Source organism: Lonchura striata, chromosome 9 (genome assembly GCF_046129695.1).
Source record: "Lonchura striata isolate bLonStr1 chromosome 9, bLonStr1.mat, whole genome shotgun sequence".
In the NCBI taxonomy this organism is placed as follows: domain Eukaryota; kingdom Metazoa; phylum Chordata; class Aves; order Passeriformes; family Estrildidae; genus Lonchura; species Lonchura striata.
The window spans coordinates 22,993,466-23,013,814 of NC_134611.1; the positions used below are offsets into that span (position 1 = coordinate 22,993,466).

The 20,349-nt window shown below is 38.4% G+C and overlaps 1 protein-coding gene across 4 annotated transcripts in view; it reads right to left on the reverse strand.

The window, feature by feature from the left end:
• CDC14A (cell division cycle 14A) overlaps positions 1-20,006 on the reverse strand; it is a 51,011-nt gene extending 31,005 nt beyond the window's left edge. For 2 of the 4 annotated variants that reach the window (XM_021543279.3, XM_031505524.2), the window contains exons 1-5: positions 19,729-20,004; positions 19,203-19,293; positions 9,678-9,753; positions 2,853-2,945; positions 505-584 (exon numbers count right to left, since the gene is read on the reverse strand). In XM_021543279.3, the coding sequence (XP_021398954.2) occupies positions 505-584; positions 2,853-2,945; positions 9,678-9,753; positions 19,203-19,293; positions 19,729-19,834 (446 nt within the window). In that variant the 5' untranslated portion in view covers positions 19,835-20,004. Of the gene's footprint in view, positions 1-504; positions 585-2,852; positions 2,946-9,677; positions 9,754-19,202; positions 19,294-19,728 lie in introns of all 4 variants that reach the window. The other 2 variants (XM_031505525.2, XM_021543280.2) reach the window with 2 other exon arrangements.
• Between the last annotated feature and the right edge of the window lie 343 nt (positions 20,007-20,349).

Sequence of the window (20,349 nt, forward strand, 5' to 3'; positions counted from 1 at the left end):
CTCAATGTGACCTTAGTACAGAGTTTAAAGACAGGTTAATAGAAACTATCCATGATTCACTAAAAACACTGTAACCTTAATATCAGTACCTGTTCTTAAAATAGAGAAAATGTAACAGCATAAAACCCCCTTCAATCCTGTAAATCTCATTAGCTAGGGACTAGGTAATTTCAAATATTTGAATGACTTCCAAATACTAAAACACAATGCATTATGAAGAAAAGGTTTAAGTGCTAAATCACAAACATGCTAAGAACTATTTTCAAAACCTGACAGTTTGCTAGACTGAGTCTTACTTAAGACTTACATTGATCTAAATAATTTATTATTCCCACAAACAGCAAGTAACTACGCAAGATGTAAAAAATATTTTTTCTGGAAATCAGTCATTTTCATACAATACCCATAACAGACATGAAACACCTTTTTGGGAGGCAATCTAAACCCCAAACTTTTAGCAAATTTCAAAACAGAGAAGTAGCCTCATTTCTTGTGTTCACATACCTAAATGGAAGATATGGTGGATTAGATCCAGATAAAAGCATCCTGTAAGCTTCTTCTGGTGTTTTCTTCAAGTATATAACCTAAAGGGGATGGGGGAAGAGGGAAAAAAAAAAAAAAATCAGCCCTGAGCCTGAAAAGTCTTTAACCAGACAGGAACTTCCTCCAGCACACTAAACTTGTAAGAATGCCTGTTTTACTCCTTCATGATCAATTCCTGTGACACATACAGATCAGAAAAGACATGCCTACATGAAGATTCAGCTATCAACAGAAGTCCAAAAGTTTTGTTTTGTGTCAATCCCATACTTTAAAAAAATAAAATTGGAAAAAAAAGCCACATAATGCTGCAACTGAGAGACTTCAATAAAAATATAAAATAGCCTACATTTAAAGCCTAAAGTCTTGCTTGTAGACAAAAGATCTTTAGAGGGTAGTTCAGAGAACTTCAGGAAAAAGATGAGTTTCCATCTTATCAAGGAATTAGGGGCGTGAAGTAGGGGCAAATTTGTACCACATATTTTCCCAATACTGCAGGTTTTATTTAACAGAAGTTCTGGCCCTTCAAAGATGTGTCTGCTCAAAGACATTCACACATGACACTTTGAACATAACACTGGTCATTGTCTGTCCACACAGCTCATAAAGGCTTGTAAAAAAGACACCAGGAGGAAACAGAAAAAAGATATTAAGAACACAAAAGGAGGAGAAGGAAAGAAACACTGAAAGAGCTCCAGAAAAAAAATCAAAAGTATCTGGGATGTCAAGAGCAATGCAATAACCGAAGGAGGAAGTATGATGAAATGAAGAGGAAAACATTACAGTATGTCTTCAACACCTAAAAAGTAGTGAATTCCATTAAGAAAAATCAAGGCGACATTTTCTGACTCATCTGTATTGATGAAAAGTCAGCAACCAAAACTTAGTTTCATTTTTAACCTAAAATGATGAATCTTCAGAGTGTTTTCCTTCTGCAACATACACAAATAAAAAAACCCTAATAACACAAAAAGCCCAGTGTGAACAGTTTGGATAAGCTGAAGCTTTTTTTGATATGAAAAAAAGCAATGTAAAAGCTTAAAAATTACTTTATAGATATTAACTATTCTCTTAGAGCATTTTTTTTACAAGGGACAAGGTTTTCTTCCCTTTCCCCACTGTCACTACTGTAACTCTAACCATGTGGCACTGCTACTTGTAAAACACAGATTGAAAAAAATATCTGAACATTTTTTTTCTCTGACATTTTCATTTTTATGTTCTCAACTTTCTGAGTCACAATGTGGTTGAAAGTCCCCACAGTTAGGCCATTACACAGGCACATGATATGTAGCAATACTGGCCCCATGTACCTGCTGTCAAGAAAACTCATATTTCCTAAAAAGCTTACAGAACAAAAAGGGAGTGAGTATTTTCTACGTCCATCTTAACAATTATCCCCAGTATTTCAAATGCAATTTGGATTTGTGTTTTTTCCACCTGCACCTGCCATTTACAAATCAGAAGTATACTGAACAGATCCCCTCTAGAGCTGCTTAGATTACCAGCACACAAACTCTTCATGTTTCAGGTAGGGTTGAAATATCTAATTTAAATTTTTATATTATGACAAAACACTCCTGCAAGCAAATAACTAGACATGCCATAGTAGTTTACTATTACCCAGTCATTTGCTGCATGAAAACTGCAAACTTAAGAACTTAACAGCTTTTCTCTCTCATTGGCATTACAGAAATCTAATAAAAGATATTACTACCAAAACAGACACTCAGAGGAATAATGAGAAAGAAATTTGTCCAGTCCATCTTCTACCTATAAGAAAAAGGAACAGGACCCAGGACAAATAAACCAAACCTCCTCACCTAACTTTCAAACACCAGTAGAGCTGTGACACACTGTCTATTACTCTGGGTAGGCTGTGAAAATTAAATGAGGAAATAAATGAATTCAATAACCACTATGCCTCCGGTTTAGTAACTTTAACAAGGTTGTGGGAAAATCTTTTCTCCTTCCCAGTCTGAATCTCACTACTGACATGAGAAGCAATTCAGCCAAACATGATCAATCAGAGGTAAACAATTTGGATTTTCAACATTCAAGAAAACAGTATCCTATGGAAAAATGCAAGGGATGTGCCAAAGGCATTCCCTTCCCTATGTAATAAAATAATTGGAGTTAAGGGAGGATGATCAGCTTTCTATAAAACTCATACCAAGTTTTCAAAGACAGTTTAGAGACAAATTAAATTACCATCTGCCCACCTCCCTACAGGAGCACCCCTTGAGAAGCCACTTTACACACAGAAGTCTCTTCAAGAAGGTTAAAGTATCCATGTGATCAAAAATACTCACAGCATATGAGCCTATTAAAAACGCTGCATTTGCTCGCTTCCGCTGGTCAAAACTGGTGTAGTACACAATCTTCTTTCTTGAGAGACTGAAATACTATTTAAAAGGAAATAAACAAACCAGTGTATTTACTAAGAAAAGAATATGCTTTAAGAATACTTTAGCAAAATCGCTTTTCCAAAACTGCAAAACATGTTAGAGAAAATTCTTATCAAGAGGCTCTTAAAGGGGAAAAGATTACTGATACTCTGAACAATCTTCTTATATCCCAGATAAATAAGAGTGCAGGGAAATAGCCACTCTTCCGGGGCAGATCTCTTGGTTAGCTGTACAAAAACATACTATAAAGTGGAGCTGAACCAAAATCTTCAATATAAAAATCTGTCTGTCCCCCTCTGGCCCCAGATTTAAATATTTGAAACACTAGCTTATGAACACTGATTAAAGACATCAAAAATTTCAAACTATAATATCATCCTCTATGTTAAACCTCTTTAGCACATAATTCTGTGGAGAAGACAGAAGAAAAAGTCAAGCAATCAACCTTATAGTCATTTTACAAGTTAAACATTTCCATCCATACTATTTCAAAATGAGGTGATGGACATACTTAGACACCTTCAACAGCAAGAATTTACTTAAAAAGGTAAAAAAAAAAAAAAATAATATTGTATAAGAGAAAAGCCTGAAGGAAAGGCTAGGCAAAGAAAACTAGTAACACTTGCAATTCTTGCTCCTTTATGAAGACAAGAAGTCTATGTCAGAATCCTGTGGACAAAAGTCTCATTGAAAACAAAATCAACAAACACCAGAAAAGAACAATAATGAGAAGCTGCAATAAAACTGTTTAAAGCCAGAAAGACAATATTGTCACTTAAAAATGGCAAGTTGAACAATTTACTGCATTAGTAACTTTTAAAACTTCATTAATTGCCGGACTTCTATTATACTCTGCTACACCCCTGTATGTTTTTCCAGACTGATTTTTACAGCACTCCTACAGTTTTGAGGAAGTCATCAACAGATAGACTAGATTCTGTTTCTAATTACTTGAAGCATTTTTCTACTTTTGAAAGTTGCACATCCTACAAAATGTCTCAATTACCAGTGCCATTGTCACCCTATTTCAGGTTTCTAACTCTTGACACCGTTGACTCTTGGGAAGGGGAGATAAAGTAACTGCTGCAGAATAGTGTTTCATTTGTAGTGCCAACTGTGTTTCACTCCCAGAAACCTGTCATGTCGAGTCTTCAAAACTTACTGCAAATTATAGAACAGTTTTAACCAAAAATCAAATTTTAACCAAGAATCAGATTTTCAAAAAAAATCAAATATCTGATCACATCAGGAGAAAACTGATGCAGGCACCACAGTGAGTTTGTTACTCCATCCCCAAGAACAGCACCTTTACTCGCAGTTCTAACTGTACCTTCCAGTCTGGTCTTACAAGCCCCAACTTCCAGAGGTGGAAGGCGCGAGAGCTAATGCAAGTGAGTGTAAATAGGACTGTAATTCCTGAAATTGCTGCTTGCTGTTCATTGGAAGAGGTTGTATCTTAAGGCCAACAGCAACATCTCTCTCAGTGTATATGCAAACATACGAAGCACAAGCTGTTACTTAATTAGTGGAACATTCAATTATTATTAAAACTTGACAAAATGAATCCCAGTACTTTAAGATTCCTCCCTTCTTCCCCCTCCTCAATTTTTTAATTTTAGTGTTCTCTAACTGCAATTCCACCCATGATGTGTAGGTGGGATAAGATTACACTAGTTATGCAACAGTGACAGAACTTCAATTATAACTTATTGACTACTACTTATTTTAAAGCAAAGTTCTTTGTAGCAGTTTACAGTTTACCTAAAACACTATTTTAAACTGCAAAGCTAGCTAATGAGAATTAAGTTCTACATAGTAAAGACCATATTTCTTGTTTTATTTTATAGAATGGATTTTTTAATCATATGGGTATATCAAGTCATTCCCATTTTGAGCCACTTTTGTATCCAAAATAGCCATAACCTGCAGGTTCCAGAATATTTAGATGAAAACAATGGATCATTTTTATTGCCTAATTTTCAAAATGTAAAGGTTTAATACTTATTGTATGAAATATTTCAATGTGTTTTGAATCCTGACTAAAGCTTTAACACAAAATTGAAAACTGACATTAATGCCTTATAGCATAGCAAGTAGCACAAGTTTTCAAAAGCCTATAAAACAAGTAATTGTTTTTATTTGCACACTAGTTACAGAAAAGTAAGTTTTACAGTAGGTGTTTGCTCAAGTCTCAATGCAATGCATCTGTTAACATAAATGTGCAATTTGTCAACTCAGTGCACTTTCATTATCAAAAGTAAGCTATATGATCTATTAAAAAAAATACTGATTTTTCATTGTATTTAATAAGCTACATCTACTCTGGCCAGGTTCAATGATGAGCTTTCACAATAGCTCTGGGAGGTTATTGTTTTTACAGCTCCAGAGCTCCACCTGAATGGATCAGGGCTTTAGTTCCCTTAGGCACTGCACAACTCTGAAGAACCAGGAATGTTTCAACAAGGACTTTTTCAGTACAGGTCATCTAGGGAATAACTACAGTTGCAGGTAACATAGTTGCCAATAATCTTTTTTTTCCAGAACAAAACTAAGGTGCACACACTATGAAATGCTAAAAATATTCTTTACCAGTAAGAAAATTGTATCAGTTTCACACATCATTAAAAGATAAATTTTAACAGCACAACATAAGTGCCTGTCAAGATATATCCCAGAGGAACATACTGAAAGAATCTTGTGAATTAAAAGCAGAGGTTACACAGAAAGTGGAGCAGTTTTTGCTTTATATAATAAAACTAATTCATAAGGTGCATGAGAGGGTAACAGAATATTTACTTTCATTGCAGGATTACAGTTTTTCTTTTTTAAAAGTCCCCTGTAGACATCAAGAGAGACTTACTTGCAGAGAATTGCTGACAGGATTAGAAAGTGTTGTGGGGGACAGTTACCAGATAGCTGTGTAAAATCAACTTATTATTTGACATTATTTTATATCGAGGATAAGGTTTAACACAGTTGCACTGCTGAAGCAAGAAATTACTTCAATGTGTTTAATAAGCCTAGATCTCTGCAAATTCTACTTATATATACAGGTGTACATATAGGTAACATGTACTTGCAAATAGACATGAATACAAGATTGGCAAACTTAATACTAAACAATTAATTAAAATGTGTGCATACAACCCTGCCTCAAAATCTACGCTGTCCTAAATGAGAGGCTTTGCAGTTACTATAGTTCCATGTGTCTGTCCAGCAGTTTATTTATTTATAGTAAAACAAAAAATAAGCCAAATCCCTCTCTGATTCAGCAGCAATACAGTTACCATACTACATAGTTTATAAGCCTGCCAGTACCTTTCCTCTCCTGCCTTTGATCTTCAATACTTGTACTATTTATATCAGCAACACTCCCTGATCACTTCTGCTCTTTAATTTATTGACAATGTGTAAGGCTATGCACAGATAAAACACAACAGTTTTTTAAAAGCAGTTTTCATGACATCAGACTTATTTAAAACAAAAAAAAAATTTTCTTTCCTAAATGAAGGCCAGCTGCTTAGTCAAGTGTTTTCTGCCCTGAACAGAATTCAAAGTAGGACGATAGCACAGACAAGTTTTTCCTTGCTGCTGACTTGGATGGTGAAAATCACCTTCACACCAATCAACAACTGAAAAATTACAAACACAACAAGATAAAAAAGGTTTTCCTGAAAGGCACAGCCGAGACTTTGCCTCAAATTTTCTACAAATGGATATATGAATAAATTCTTCACTTCTTTAGAACAGAGGTATTTACTGGTTTTAAAAAAAATCAGTCAGCATAATAAATTTACTTTAAAACGTTAATCTGCCATTAGCACATTTTAAACCAATATCCTTCTTCCTCACCAGTCCCCCATGAAAGGAGAGGGGAAAGCAGAATACTGCCTCATGTCAAACTTCTGTCCCAAAGCAGAAACAGATATAGCTGAAAGATTTGAAAGCGAAGCTTGTGGGGCTTTCTTGTTTTAATTAGATCTTATCCTTTCATTTCTCCTGTGCCTGTACAAAGAAGTTTTAAAATTAAATTAACCTAGGTCTTAAATTTGCGACACCATATCCATACCAAAACCCTCATGCTTGCAAATAAACCTTTTGTGCTATACTTTGACTCTTTCCTGAAGAAAAGTACATTAAGTGCTTACCCAACCAAGCACACCAAATCATCTAGGTTTAAGCACTATGATTGTTTCAGGGTCCAAAAAGTGTTGCAGTGTGGCAATAGCAAGCATCCCATGATAATCTGCAGACTCTTTTACTTCCTATGATCAAAAACCTCCTGCAGCTGGTCACAGGGCACCCTTAAGGCAAGGGTGTGCAAGCAGCAGTTTCCCAACAGAGATATCTCTCTCTGTCCTTAGTCCAATCTACACTTCCCATCACTGAAACACTCATCCCAGGCTGCTTATACATCACCTGGTGCCACATGACAATCACCATACTTTTGCTGCTGTAGGGCAGGTAAGGCATAGGTCAGGAACTTGTGAACACCCTAGTTCAGGCCCCAGAACTCTTCCTGAGAACATGTGTGAAGGACACACACGAGAAGATGAGGTGTAGAAATGGTGACTAATTCTTGCCTGGGGAAGCTGAGCAGCAGTCACTGTAGGTAGGCCTACAGTCCACAGCAGATGCACCCCTCTGGGGCACGTAAATACACATGCAGAGACAGGCTTCAGCCCTAGGTCTGTCTTACAAGCCTATTTATCCACTGCACATGGCATCTAAATTAGGAGAGTATGGCACAAACTACTAGAAGTGGTTTCTATACCACTCTGGCAGTACTCCAAGCTTTAGCTGTTTGATTCCAGGTATTACTTTCAAGTGGTTGCACTATCAGGTTACCCTTCTCTCTTAGGCACTAGGAGTTTAATTTAACCTATTTGGAATTAGCCTCTGGCAAGCCAGAAGCAAACTGCACTTCCTCCCAGTGGAGACCTCTCTGTTTTGGTCCTGGCCAGCAGTACCCTTCACCCTGCAGTGCAAGTATATTCACTTGTCTCAAAAGTTAGAAAAGTTACATTAAAATTGACAATACAGTTTGCTAAACCAACCCTGCATCTATCAGGATTAATAGTTCCTATTAAAAGAGTTAATTTAGCCTCTTTGTTTTTTTCCCCATCATAATATCCAGTCTTCATCACCATGCTTACACAACACTTCTGACGATTCACTTGCCTCACTGAATGAGCAAGATGGTCTTAGAACAAGAATAAAGACTGCAGACACATTCCTGTTTAATACTGAACCATTTTAAAAAACCCCGAGATATTTATTAGTTGCATACTTATTTTCTGGGTGAAACTCCTGGTACCTAGGTTCAAGATTGAAGACAGACAGTAATATATGAGACTATATTAAGGTCCCAAACTGATCACAGTCACAATCTGAATCTGAAAAAGACAGGACTGATCTCCCATGGGCACAGTGAAGTTAGAATAGTAGGTTGATTACTGGTTCTCCTCTGGAGCAACTGCTTCACAGAGCAAGCACAGTCCAATTTTTAATATCACAAATACAAGAGCAAAAACAGCAGAATTAAGTTGAAAAAAATAGATTCCTACTTCAGTAAGAATCATTGGTCACATGTTTGAATGGGACAGTGGCACTGCAAACTAGGGTGATAATGTATTTATAAGGTGACTGGTGTTATCAAATGGCAACTCCAACGCTTCCCCAGTATGAGCACAAGCATTCAAAATTACAAACAGTAGAGATTAACTTTTTATATTTTTAAAGTAAGAAGCAATGTAAATTTTCACTAGAAGCACTTCTTTTTTTTCAAGAAATTTGCAGCAACTCTACAAGCTCTTCAGTTTGCAGAAACTCCACTTAAGAATTCAGAGTTCAGCACACCCCTGAAAGATGCAGGTAGCATGAATCAACTTAATTAAAGGTTTCATTTGTGCCCCTAGAAATAATGTAATTTTCAATAAAGAACCCTCTTAACAGAGGCCAAAACAATCACATCTGTTGTCCCATTTCTTTCTGTCAGTAACAGATCTAATATTTTATACAAAAAAAGATTTTACATCTGTAATATTTAGTAAAGGGTCTCCTCATTATTTGCCCACAAGTTATATTAATCAGCATTTTGGAATTAAAACATCTGCTTCATTTCTTGCAGTTGACAGATTTTCTATACTGCAAATCAATTCATTATAGGTATTTGGAGAAAGTGAAGTCTGCAGCTGTACATATGTTCAGAGGGTCTGGCTGGGATGGAGCTGGGATTTAGGCAGAGCAGCCAGTGTGATGTTGTGATTTAGATTTGTCATCAAACCTGTGTTAATAACACACCCATGCTTCATCTGCTGCCAAGCAGTGTTATAGTCCCAAGGACTTCTGTTTCTCTCTGTGCCCCTGACCTGTTTTCCACTGAGACTTACTTTCAACAGTGGGATTTTGGGGCCAGCACAAACACTTCATTAGTTGCAAACCCCTGACACAACCAGGAGCTTTTGTTACTATTGTCTTGAAAGTGTTACGGTTATGCAAAAAGACGAACACAGACTTCAGCACCTGCCTCACCTCTTAAGCTGAAATGAGGGCATATTATTTTCTTTCACTCTTCAGAGGGGAAAAAACTCAGAACAAAGAATATCCTTAAAGAATAGCAATAACCACCTAGCTAGTGAGCGCCTAACAAGTACTTTCAAACTGCATAATTTTATTTCAATTTGAAAATACAAAAATGTAAGAACACTGTTTTTAAACTAAGCTTACCTTTAATTTCTTATTTAGTTTACAGCAGTATCTGTATAACATTGCCAAATTTAAGGGTCCAAAATCTCCATAGAAACTGTAAAAAAAACCACAAAACAGAATTATTTATACAGAAGAGCTAAGCAAATTTCAACATGCATGTTGTTGATAAATGGAGCTGGAAATCAAGGACACTGAGCAGCCAATGCACATAGAACAACAGTTAAGTCCTTTATTGATTAATTTAAAATGACAATAGTAACAATTAATTTAAAGTTTTTTGTAGCTTCAGTTTAAAACAGTCCAGTAACTACTTTTCCCATTATATATACACGCTAACTAGAGAATTTTTTTCCTCATTCCATGATATCCAGTCTGGTTTTGGCCAGAACCACAGAGTGAAGACTTGAAGACATGATATACATTTAAACCATGCTGATGTCATCCTAAAGATTCTACAACTACTTAAGATGAGACTATATTACCTACTATCAAGAATAAGCTAAACAGAATTTCTTATGGGTGATAAAATTTATTTAATAACATGTAGTCTTCATCTCTGTCTGAAGTTTAAACTCATTTATTTATATCCCTTTCTTCAATATTCCAGAGATTAGGTATTACATACATACTTTACATCTAATTATGTTTATTTTTGTCCTCCAAATCCTCTTGCCTCTAGGCTGTTCTTCCAATTTATTATATATTTCATGTTCTAAATATCAATTTCTCATTGTTCTTGTTTCTCTCTTCTGCATTTATAAACTGTGTTACCTTTGAACAACAATCTCTGGCAGTAATTTGTACAGGAAAATTATTGCACAACAGGAGTTCCTTGTAGTGATTCCCAGTGCTCTTCCTAGCAAATCCTCTATATAGGCACCTATACAAATAACAGCAGCCTTTATGCAAGAAACTTACAGCAACCTCTTCTAGAGCTCCCTCTCCATCAATTGTGCAAAACCAGTCAAAATTTAACCTGCAGACTTCCTCCTGTAATTCTCCTGTTGTGTATAAAAATCTTAATCTTGATGGTCTATGTAAATTCGTTGCAGCCCCAGGAAAGCAGAGTTTAACTTCAGGATTCATCAACTTCTCTTAGATAAGTTCTGCCAAATATGGTCAATAGTTATTTTTAAAACAAATGGACTACTACTTAAACTGCTTCACTCTAATTTACCTTAAGTTTTTTTTGATAAAAGAGACAGGAAGCTTCTTGCTTACTGACAAACAAAACAAGCCATCAGCATCTGAAGACATTGTATTTGGGGAATCACAGAGGAAAAAGCTGTTCTGGATTTACAGTCTTTGAAGGAGTAAAAAGGTACTGAAATTACATGATAGAATAGATGGCAGTACCTATCAAGCTTTCTCTCCCCTGGCAAAGAGGTTATTTTTCAGGAAAACTAATTAGATTTGAGTTGAACATAAAAAGAAAACTTCCACTTTGAGGGCAATCAAACACTGTGAAGCAATTGCACAGAGAGGTTGTCAAGTCACAACCAAATTGAGCAGGTTGTTCAGATCCTTGTACTTGTCAACCTTGCTTTGGGCCCATGGTACATTACATATCTGCAGAGGTGCCTTCTGCTTCACCTGTTCTGCATAGACACAAAAACAAATTAGGAGTGCTTATAACATCACTGATATCCTCCTCCCCACATTCTCTCAAACAAGAAAGCCAAGACCAGTGCAAAAAGAGACAATCATATTCGTTTGATCACTCTCTAAGACAAGTAGCCTTCCTGCCACAGCAATGCTATTTCAGTATCACCTACTTCACAATATCAAGTAACAACACAAGCGTTGGTTAAGATTCAGCTCAGCACAAAACATTATAATGTAATTACAGAAGACAATTAGCTGGGAAAAAACCCACATTGTCCAACTACTACAACTTAATTTTTAGGTAGAACAGAAGTTAACTAAACCAAGCGAAAACTGCAGCCCCAGGAAAGCAGGGTTTAACTTCAGAATTCATCATCTTCTCTTAGATAAGTCTGCCAAATATGGTCAATAGTTATTTTTAAAACAAAACCTCCATACAGTTTTTCATAGAGATGAAATAAAAATGTTCTAAGGACAACTATGAGTGAAGGCAAACAAGAAGTTAAAATTTGAGCTCTAATAACCCTGGAGTGAATGTAGCTACAAGAAAGTCATATAGAAGGCTTCCTAACATCTCTTCCCATACAGCTGCACTAACACATGAATCAAACATTCCCACCCTATCTTACTCCATCAACTTTAGAGCATTCTTTCACTTAAATATAAGATGGAAGAGTAAAACTGATGATATTAAAATTATTTTGGAAAAATTCTTTTTAAGAATTGTGGAAAAATACGGAATGGGATAGTTACTATAATATAGAATACTTTAAAAAAATTGAAAGCAAAGCACCTGAAAGCTTTAACTGAAGACACAGTTCATCTAAAGAACTGAAGAAGTACAGCCATGCTTTATTATATGATTTCTTACAATTAATTTCCTAGAAGTACATCAATATCAAGTCATACTTCTACTTTTCCACATTATTAAATTTGAACAGCAGTGTAGGAAAAATACACGAAGATCAATTTATAAATTTATCCACAAGACAAATTAATATTTTGGTGGGTATAAGGATAAATTACGACTGAGTCCAGGAAGTAATTGTCTTTCTACAAAATCAAGCCATTCAGCTTCTCACAGCCCCCAAGTTAAAGATGTCACCATCTTTGACTAGTTCTCCATCACTGACTACCATTAAGAATCTTGTGCTTCTCTTAACACAATGGAGTAGGGGGTAGAAGTATTTGTGTCTAGAAATCTGGTACTACCCCCTCTTTTTCTGCACTGCAGAAACAAAGTATTTCTTAGAATACAAACACAATCAAAGGAAAGACAGTCCCTGCTGCACCAGCATTACTACCCATATACAAAACCACTGTCAATTCCCAGGTTATTTCCCCACTACCAGAGAGGCAGTATAAACCAGCTATTGTCTTTGCTGATAAAACATTGTGATTGAAATGCGAGGCAGAAAGTTAAAATATTGCATGTAACATAACCTTTTTCCATTTTATACCTCTAAATTGGAGTAAGTTAATTATCCTTTCTTTGATGGGGCTAAGTGAAACAAGTGCTTTACAAATCTTCAAATCAGAAGAGTTCTTTGAATGATAATACAAGACTCTGTACTGAAGTCAATGAACTCTGATCTACAGAATCTTTCTTCAATTTACATCCCTAGGCCTAAATACAGTTTCTGACATGTTTAAGCAGAAGGATTTAATCCTATGCACCCTCATTTACTTTTTCTACAAAAGACCATTTTTATACTTGAATTAGTGACACTTGATCCTGCTTCACCCAAAGGATTTTCATCTCAAGACCAGAATTTTAAGTAAATGTAAGTGGAAGATGGGAAATGGGCAGGGTATAGAGAATGGGGATGAAATGACACACCAGGTCACCAGCTGAATAAAGAATTTCATTTGGCAAAAACTGAAGATCAACATAAGAAAAGGCAAATAGACACTGACAACAATTCATCCAATATTATTTTACTTCCATCTCTTTTACATCTAGATGTTTTAACAAAGCATTGAAAAACAGTAAGAGAAACTGGAATGCCTCTGAAGCTTAAGCTAGTTAAGAGAGACAGTTATTTACAACAGAGGTGGAAATCAGAGGAACAGGAGGCAGATATGGTATTAATTATATTTAATTATACTTTGCTTTAATCAAGTACCTAGATGATAGCTTAAGTTATTATCCCCCCCTCATTCCATTGGGACTTGCTATCCTAATGCTTCTCAAAGCAACTAATGAAACCCCAGAATACACTAGCTGAACATTTAAATACTCTACTTCAAAAATACTGTCATGATGCCACATGGAAGCAGTAGTATAAACTTCTGGTATCTGTTATCTCCTTAAACTCCTAGAACCATTTCTTCCTACCTGAAATTTGTTGCAGTATTATATCTGAGGCATTTGCTGTACTGCATTATAGCAATGGTCACCCCCCTAAGAAAGGCCAGCCCACTGCTCTGCTCTGTCACACAAACAGTTACTGTAAATTCTTCCAGGGAATTTAACAGTGAAGGAAATGCAGCCCACATCCCTCTAGTAAGAAGTTTCCAACTGCAGTTCCATGGGATGCCACATGAAGGTGCCACGAGCCAGTTCAAGCCTGAACCAGCACTTCTGAAAGCAAACACCACTTTTTACTAAGCATTTGAATATCTCTGACCCTTGTGCTGGACAAAAATGGTAAACATATTTCCCATCCTGAATGATTAGATGGTGCCATTCGCGGAAGGAATATTATAGCCTAGCAGTCTTTTAACTGAATTGATGACCTCCACAGAATCATACAGTATGCTGAGGTCCCTTTCTGTGGTGTTGCCCTCTGGCCTCTCATTCCCCAGTCTGCCCCTACACCCAGGGCTGTCCCATTCCAGGTGCAGAATCTGGAATTTGCCCTTGCTGAATTTCATACAGTTGGTGATTGTCCATCTCCCTAATTTGTTAAGGTCCATATTAGCCTCAGTCAATCTATCAGGCCAGGATATCATCTTTCAAAATTAAAATGCATTACTTATACTTTACTCCAGATGCCTGATACTTTTTCCCTACAGAGCAGTACTTTTATACTGCCACTCACTTCCCATCAGGGCATGATGTTTCTTGTTTTCCACCTTATTCAGTCATTGGTTTAGTAGCTTGAAAACAGAGGCACTATTTAATAACTGCAATCATTTTCTGGAGTACATAACCCAGAATTGGAGCACAAAGTACAAGTATACTCCTTAAAGTATGAAGTTTGCCTTCTTGAAAACTTGCAATCATATAAAGCCATTTTCCTGCCAAAACAGGAGCTCCCCAAGTTTGCAATTACTTAAGCCAAAAGATAAAACCCAAGAACCTGGTGAAAGAACAAAAATACACCTCCCTAACTGCAAAACTTGGCTAATTCTTCAGCATTTTACAAATGTCCAGCTTCTATTAAAATTAAGCAAGGAGACTGTTTCTCTTATTGTGATTCATTCTTCTCTTGCTCCTCCCTCGCTCTTTCCTATGCAGCCCTTAACTGCAAACAAAAGAGAAAAATCTTCTCAGTACTACTGGCAAATGCTTTTATCTTTTACTTATGAAAAAGCAAGGACAGATATAGTAAAGCAAAGCATAAAATTAAGCTAGGAAATTACCTTGTTTTAATTTTGGACTTAATCTTACTAAGTTGTCTTGGTCATCCAATAGTCAAAGTCAAGTCTTCAAAATTACCGATGTGAATTGCTTTCTGTGTGAAGTGACAGCTCTGATTGTTGTAACAAGGCTAAGTTTAAGTTTTCTTTTTCCTTTCCAGTGATTTAAGTCACAGAAAGATTGAGAAGTTCAGGCTCCCTATGCAAGTACTGTTATTGGTGTGCCACAGAAAAGCAGCATTTAACGAAAGCCAAACAGGATAGGCTAACCCTTACTCTTCTCACAGGAAAGACAAACTGTTTCTTTGCATATACACACGCAGTAGAAGAAACAGTACTCATTTAATATTGTTGTAGCTAAGCACTTGAGAGTCTTGCTCTACTGCTACATAACTGAAGTAGCTCTCATGAAGACTGCTGTGAAATGGGCAAGTAACATACCATAGATGAAAGAATGCTTCAGTGCAAAGCATGATTTACAGAGACTATCATATTTACTACTTCTATTGCTTCTTACACCATGTCAGAGATTAGATCTGCAAAAGCTGTTTATACAAGAGATCCAAAGTCAGAACAAATGACTGAACAAATCCATTATGATTTATGAAGGTCATTATAATTCATCAGTATGAGATTCCTGTTTCACAGCATTTAAATTCTGACTTTGTTTGAGAAAACTACTCAGAAATAAAAAGGACATTAAAAGTTGCTTTGATAAAACTGTGTGAAAGCCAAGTTAACCAGTCAAGTGTAGTATTCTCAACCCAGATCTGCTTACTGGAAGGTGAAACGTGAAAGATGCTATTCTTAGAGAATAAAAAGCTTCTTACTAGTGCCTAACTCATTAACTGAGGTCCTGCCAAGGCAAGGTTTGTCTATTTGCCAAATGGCAATCTTCATCAAGATGGATTGTTTCTCATTAACTCCATTTTTCTGAAACAATAGTTACCTGTACTACACTATCCTGAAAGACTGTACTCCCTTTTAAGAAGTAATGCAGACTTTCTCAGAAGAAACCTCAGACAGTTTCAGAAAGACTCTGAGAAAATCTTACAGAAACAGAACTATCAAAGAAGAGATTTCAGAATTGTATCATTCCATTCAGGTTTCTTGTTCTCTTAACTGAGGCATTTGTATATAATTTCTCTGGCATAATAGGTTCAAGGGTAAATTGCAGCACTTTAGTTGAAAGTAATGACAGTTCTAGGAGCAAGTTCCTAGTCTGCTAGCATTTAAGATAGGCTTAAATGGTTATAAGAACATCTTCATTATCTTTTTAGTGTGAATGTTTAAGTTAGAGAGTATTATGAAGTCATTAGAACAGCTGAAAACGTCAAGTGAGAACTGAAGGCTAAAGTGCTCAAGATTACATAACCACACTTTGTGTATAATTTAGTGATAAATCATGTGACAAGGTACAGGAGAAGTCAACCCCGAACTTCCCAAACCATCAGCTCTTTTGTTCAATAAATGGGGTATAGTACTAATATAAAAATTGCTTTCTTATGGCTCTTCAAGACTGGGGGGAAACAAAATGGAAACAAGATAGTGAATTTTTAAGTATTACATGATTCAGTAACAGGCTCTCTGTAATCAGGCAACTCCAACCCTACATATTCATGAGCTTTTCAGATCAGATACTGCTTCAGTGAAGCAAACTGACACCACTGTAAAGTCAGGCAAATAAAATTCTGTAACAACCTAACAGAATAAGAGCCCAAAGAAAAGCAATTTAAACAGAAAAATAACTGAAAGAAAAGCAGTTTACTTCCAAGCACAATGAAGTATCTTTGTCTTGTCATTACAACGATGCATCTAAGCAAAGTTAAATCAATAAAAAATTGTATTAATGTAATTACTTATACACCTTACAGGTGCTGAGGATTTCATGCCTGAGCAGATATCTCCTATCCACCTCCTGAAAACTCTCTGAACAAGTCATTTGACTGAAAAGGAAAAGTGGCTGTGGAATTCTGACCACAAGAACCACCCAAGGAGACAATTTCCATGAGGATTCTGCAAACCACTGTTCTGAGCTACAATGTTACAGCATTTCAAAACTCACTTCCAAATATTTACTTTGCTATTATGCAACAAATACTTCTAATCACTTTATCAGAAAGAAGACTATTTTTGAGGAAGTGAGGAGACCATCTGATCTGTTGTACTAAAGTTACACTCTACTACTACTTGCAGAGAAACCCTGTCAGGCCCCTCACTTTGTGCGCAGCCTGGGACACACAAGTGACTGATGTCAAGCTTGTTGATGAGCATAAGGGAAGCTATAGTAAAATTAGCACTTCCCCAAGAACTGAGTCTTGCATTCTGTTCCTCAACTTACTTTTAGCCTTCCAAATTCAGAAAGATATTGAAAATATACATAACATGGTAACCCTACTGACACTTACTTTTACTTCCCTGAGACCATATAAATCTCCTCAGATATGAGAGGGGGGAAAAAAAAAAAGTTAAGATCAGGCATTACCAAATATTGCATTCACTGATAGGGATGGGTGCTGCAATACTAATACCAGGGGAAAGTTTAGCAATGATATGTAAAAGTTTATTACACAATTCCTTGGTACCATCTGGTAACTGTCACTCATTTTCATATCACATTTCAGCATTTTATGAGCACAAAAGGGACAATATCTTTATGGAATCAGATACAGGACAACAACTTTAAAATGGGCCAAACAGATTAGGAACCATCAATTCAGACCATACCCCAGGAGTTACGTGTTCAAAGTCTTTAGATGTGTCCTAGAAGATAAAGGAAACTTTGCTTCCTTCCATTACCCAGTAATTATATCTGGTATCAGGTTACACCTTCATAGGTAGTTAACACTGGGTCAAGGAATATACCTATAGAATTTCCTGTACGCGTTAAAGAAAATTACTTCCCCCCCAACACCCTCTCAAATTTCTCAGTACTTTTTTTTTTTTTTTTTTAATATGACAGTGTCCTTACACAAATGCCTCAATTACAGGCCTTGGTTAGTACAACCATTTGTAACTAACAGTACAGAACTGCTCCCCCTTCCTACCCACAAATCCTTCACACTTCCATGTAAGAGTCTTCCACACTTCCTAAAAGCACATTAAGAAATAAAACATAATACTAAAGTCTGAAAGAGATACAACTTTCCTTTCTTAAAGCAAGTAGAACACTTTGACACCACACAAATTGCTCAGGACCTTCCTCAGTTGAGTTCTGCCCTCAGTATTAGTATCCTCCCTTAGGATACTCCAAAAGTCCCTTCCAATCAAAATTCCTTAATGATCATTAAAGAACTTACTCCCAACCTAAGCAGACCGTTACAAAAATCAACTTTCAGAATGAACCATTGGGAGCTCCAGTAGAAGATACACAGCTAAAGATAAGAAAATGTCTAGAAAATATACCCTGAAACTACAAGCTGTGCAATGAAAGTAAGCTAAAAGCCAAGGAATATTGGTTTACATCTTCACAGAAGCAGTACTGGTCACTGGCGAAAGGAGGGAAGAATGGCTGATGCTCACAATTGCTTCAAACCATTTAGAAAAAAAGTTATGCTAAAAATAGGAACATACTTTTTGTTTCACTTCTGCTGCAGCAAACGCTGTGTCAAGCAGGTAGGTATATATTATCACACAGGGAAGAGTTGATCTTGAAATACAGTCCAAAGCAGCAAAGTTTTAGCCACAGCACAGAGTGATTACTTTGTTTGATGTTTTTTATGTCCTTAAATAGTATTCACAACTATAATCAGTTTTATTTTTTACCTTCTATGTGAAGTCAGTGTCTTACAAACATGAGCTTTTTACACCGCAGAAAATATTTTTTTTTTGCTGTTCTAAAGATACAAAAGCCAACAAAAAGTGCTATCTCAAAACCCTCTAATAAAACCAGAGTTACAAAAGAAGTTACAGATGCTCTTCAAGAGCACATTTAAACATTGCATCCTCATGATTCTGTAAACTCCATACTCTCTAGCCAGGAAAATACAGGAAATATAAAACAAACGACTGTTTAGCTATTCGTGCCAAATAAGTCTTCTATTTAAGACAGCATTCAATTAAGTGTGATTAGTCCAAATAGACCTCCATGTTTTAAACACATCTTACACGGCTCAGATATCCTTCTTCGACCTCAACCATGATTTAAGCCATTTAACTGGCCCTGCAGTTTTTATGGGCCTTTTTATTAAGTTACCTTGTTAAATTAGTTTCAGCTAATAAATAAATACATTCAGACTAACTTCTTGCTCATATTCTATGCAAGTAACCCAATGGGGCACAAATAGTCTACAGAATGTATGCGTGTTGGGGAGACTCTCAGGTGATCGCTTTGAATATGCAAACTACACTTACTTTTCATAAACCAGCTCCTCATCGGTACAGAAGTAGTGGGTATTTACGGTACTTTTCGGTTTAGTTCGTAAAGTAGCGAAGTACAACCGATCTGAAAGACAGATTTAGAGGCACAGTGTCGGACAGCGAAAGCGGCCGGCCGCCGCCTCGGGGCACGCCTGTCACCGCGGGGCGGAAGAGGCTCCGCCGCTCCTTTTTCTGCTGCGTGAGCGGCGGCGGGAGCGCCCGGACCGCTCCGCCCGCGGGCCCTGCCCAGCCGGACCCCCGCGCTCCCGAGAGCCCCTCGGCAGCAGCCCCGACCCAGCGCGCAACAGGTGCCGCGCCCGGGAGCGCGGGGAGAGCAGGACGGGCTGCCCGCGGCAGCCGGGGCGGCAGCCCGCCAAACCCGCCGGGCAAAGCGGCCGGGGCCCGCCGGGCAGGCAGCAAAGCCGGGGAAGGGCGGTAGAGAAGCCAGCGAGTTTCCTCGCTGGGGGAGGCTCCGGGACCCCGCGGGCAGGGGATGGGGCGGCTCCCGCCCCGCTCTCACCTTTCACGAACTCCGAGGCTCCCCCCAGCACTTCGGAGGCGGCCGCCGCCGGCTCCATCTTAAAGAAGGCGCGGAGCAGGGAGGCGCGGGGCGGCTCCGAGCTCATGGCGCTCCGGGGCAGCGCCGGCGGGGCCGGGGCGCGCTCGCAGGGACGCGACCCGCTGCCCGGAGGGGCCGCCCGCCAGGGCCCACGGTACTGCGAACGCGGCGGCCGCAACCCACATAGGAGCGGGAGCGGAGCCGAGAACGAGCCCCGGGACACGCCGGGCAGGCACCCGCAGAGACTCCAGCTCCACCCCGCCCCCAGCTAGGAGACGCCCCCGGATAAAGCGGCAGCGGGCGGTTACCAGGCGACCGGCGGCGCTCTGGCAACCGCGTTACGGAGCCTTTGTGTCGCCCGGCCCAAGGCTGACGCTGCGAGTGACCGGCCCCCGCGCTCCCCCCGCTCCCCGGCCCGGCGGCGCTCCTGCTCCGCCAGGCAGCGGCCCTAGGCCGGCACCGCCCCGCCCTCCGCCCCGCCTGCCCGGGCAGCGCCGCCGCGCCCCGCTGCGCTGGGACTGCTTTTCCGCGCCTGGGGGCGGCCCGTGGCGGAGCGCCCCACGGGCAGTGGGCGGGTGTCGC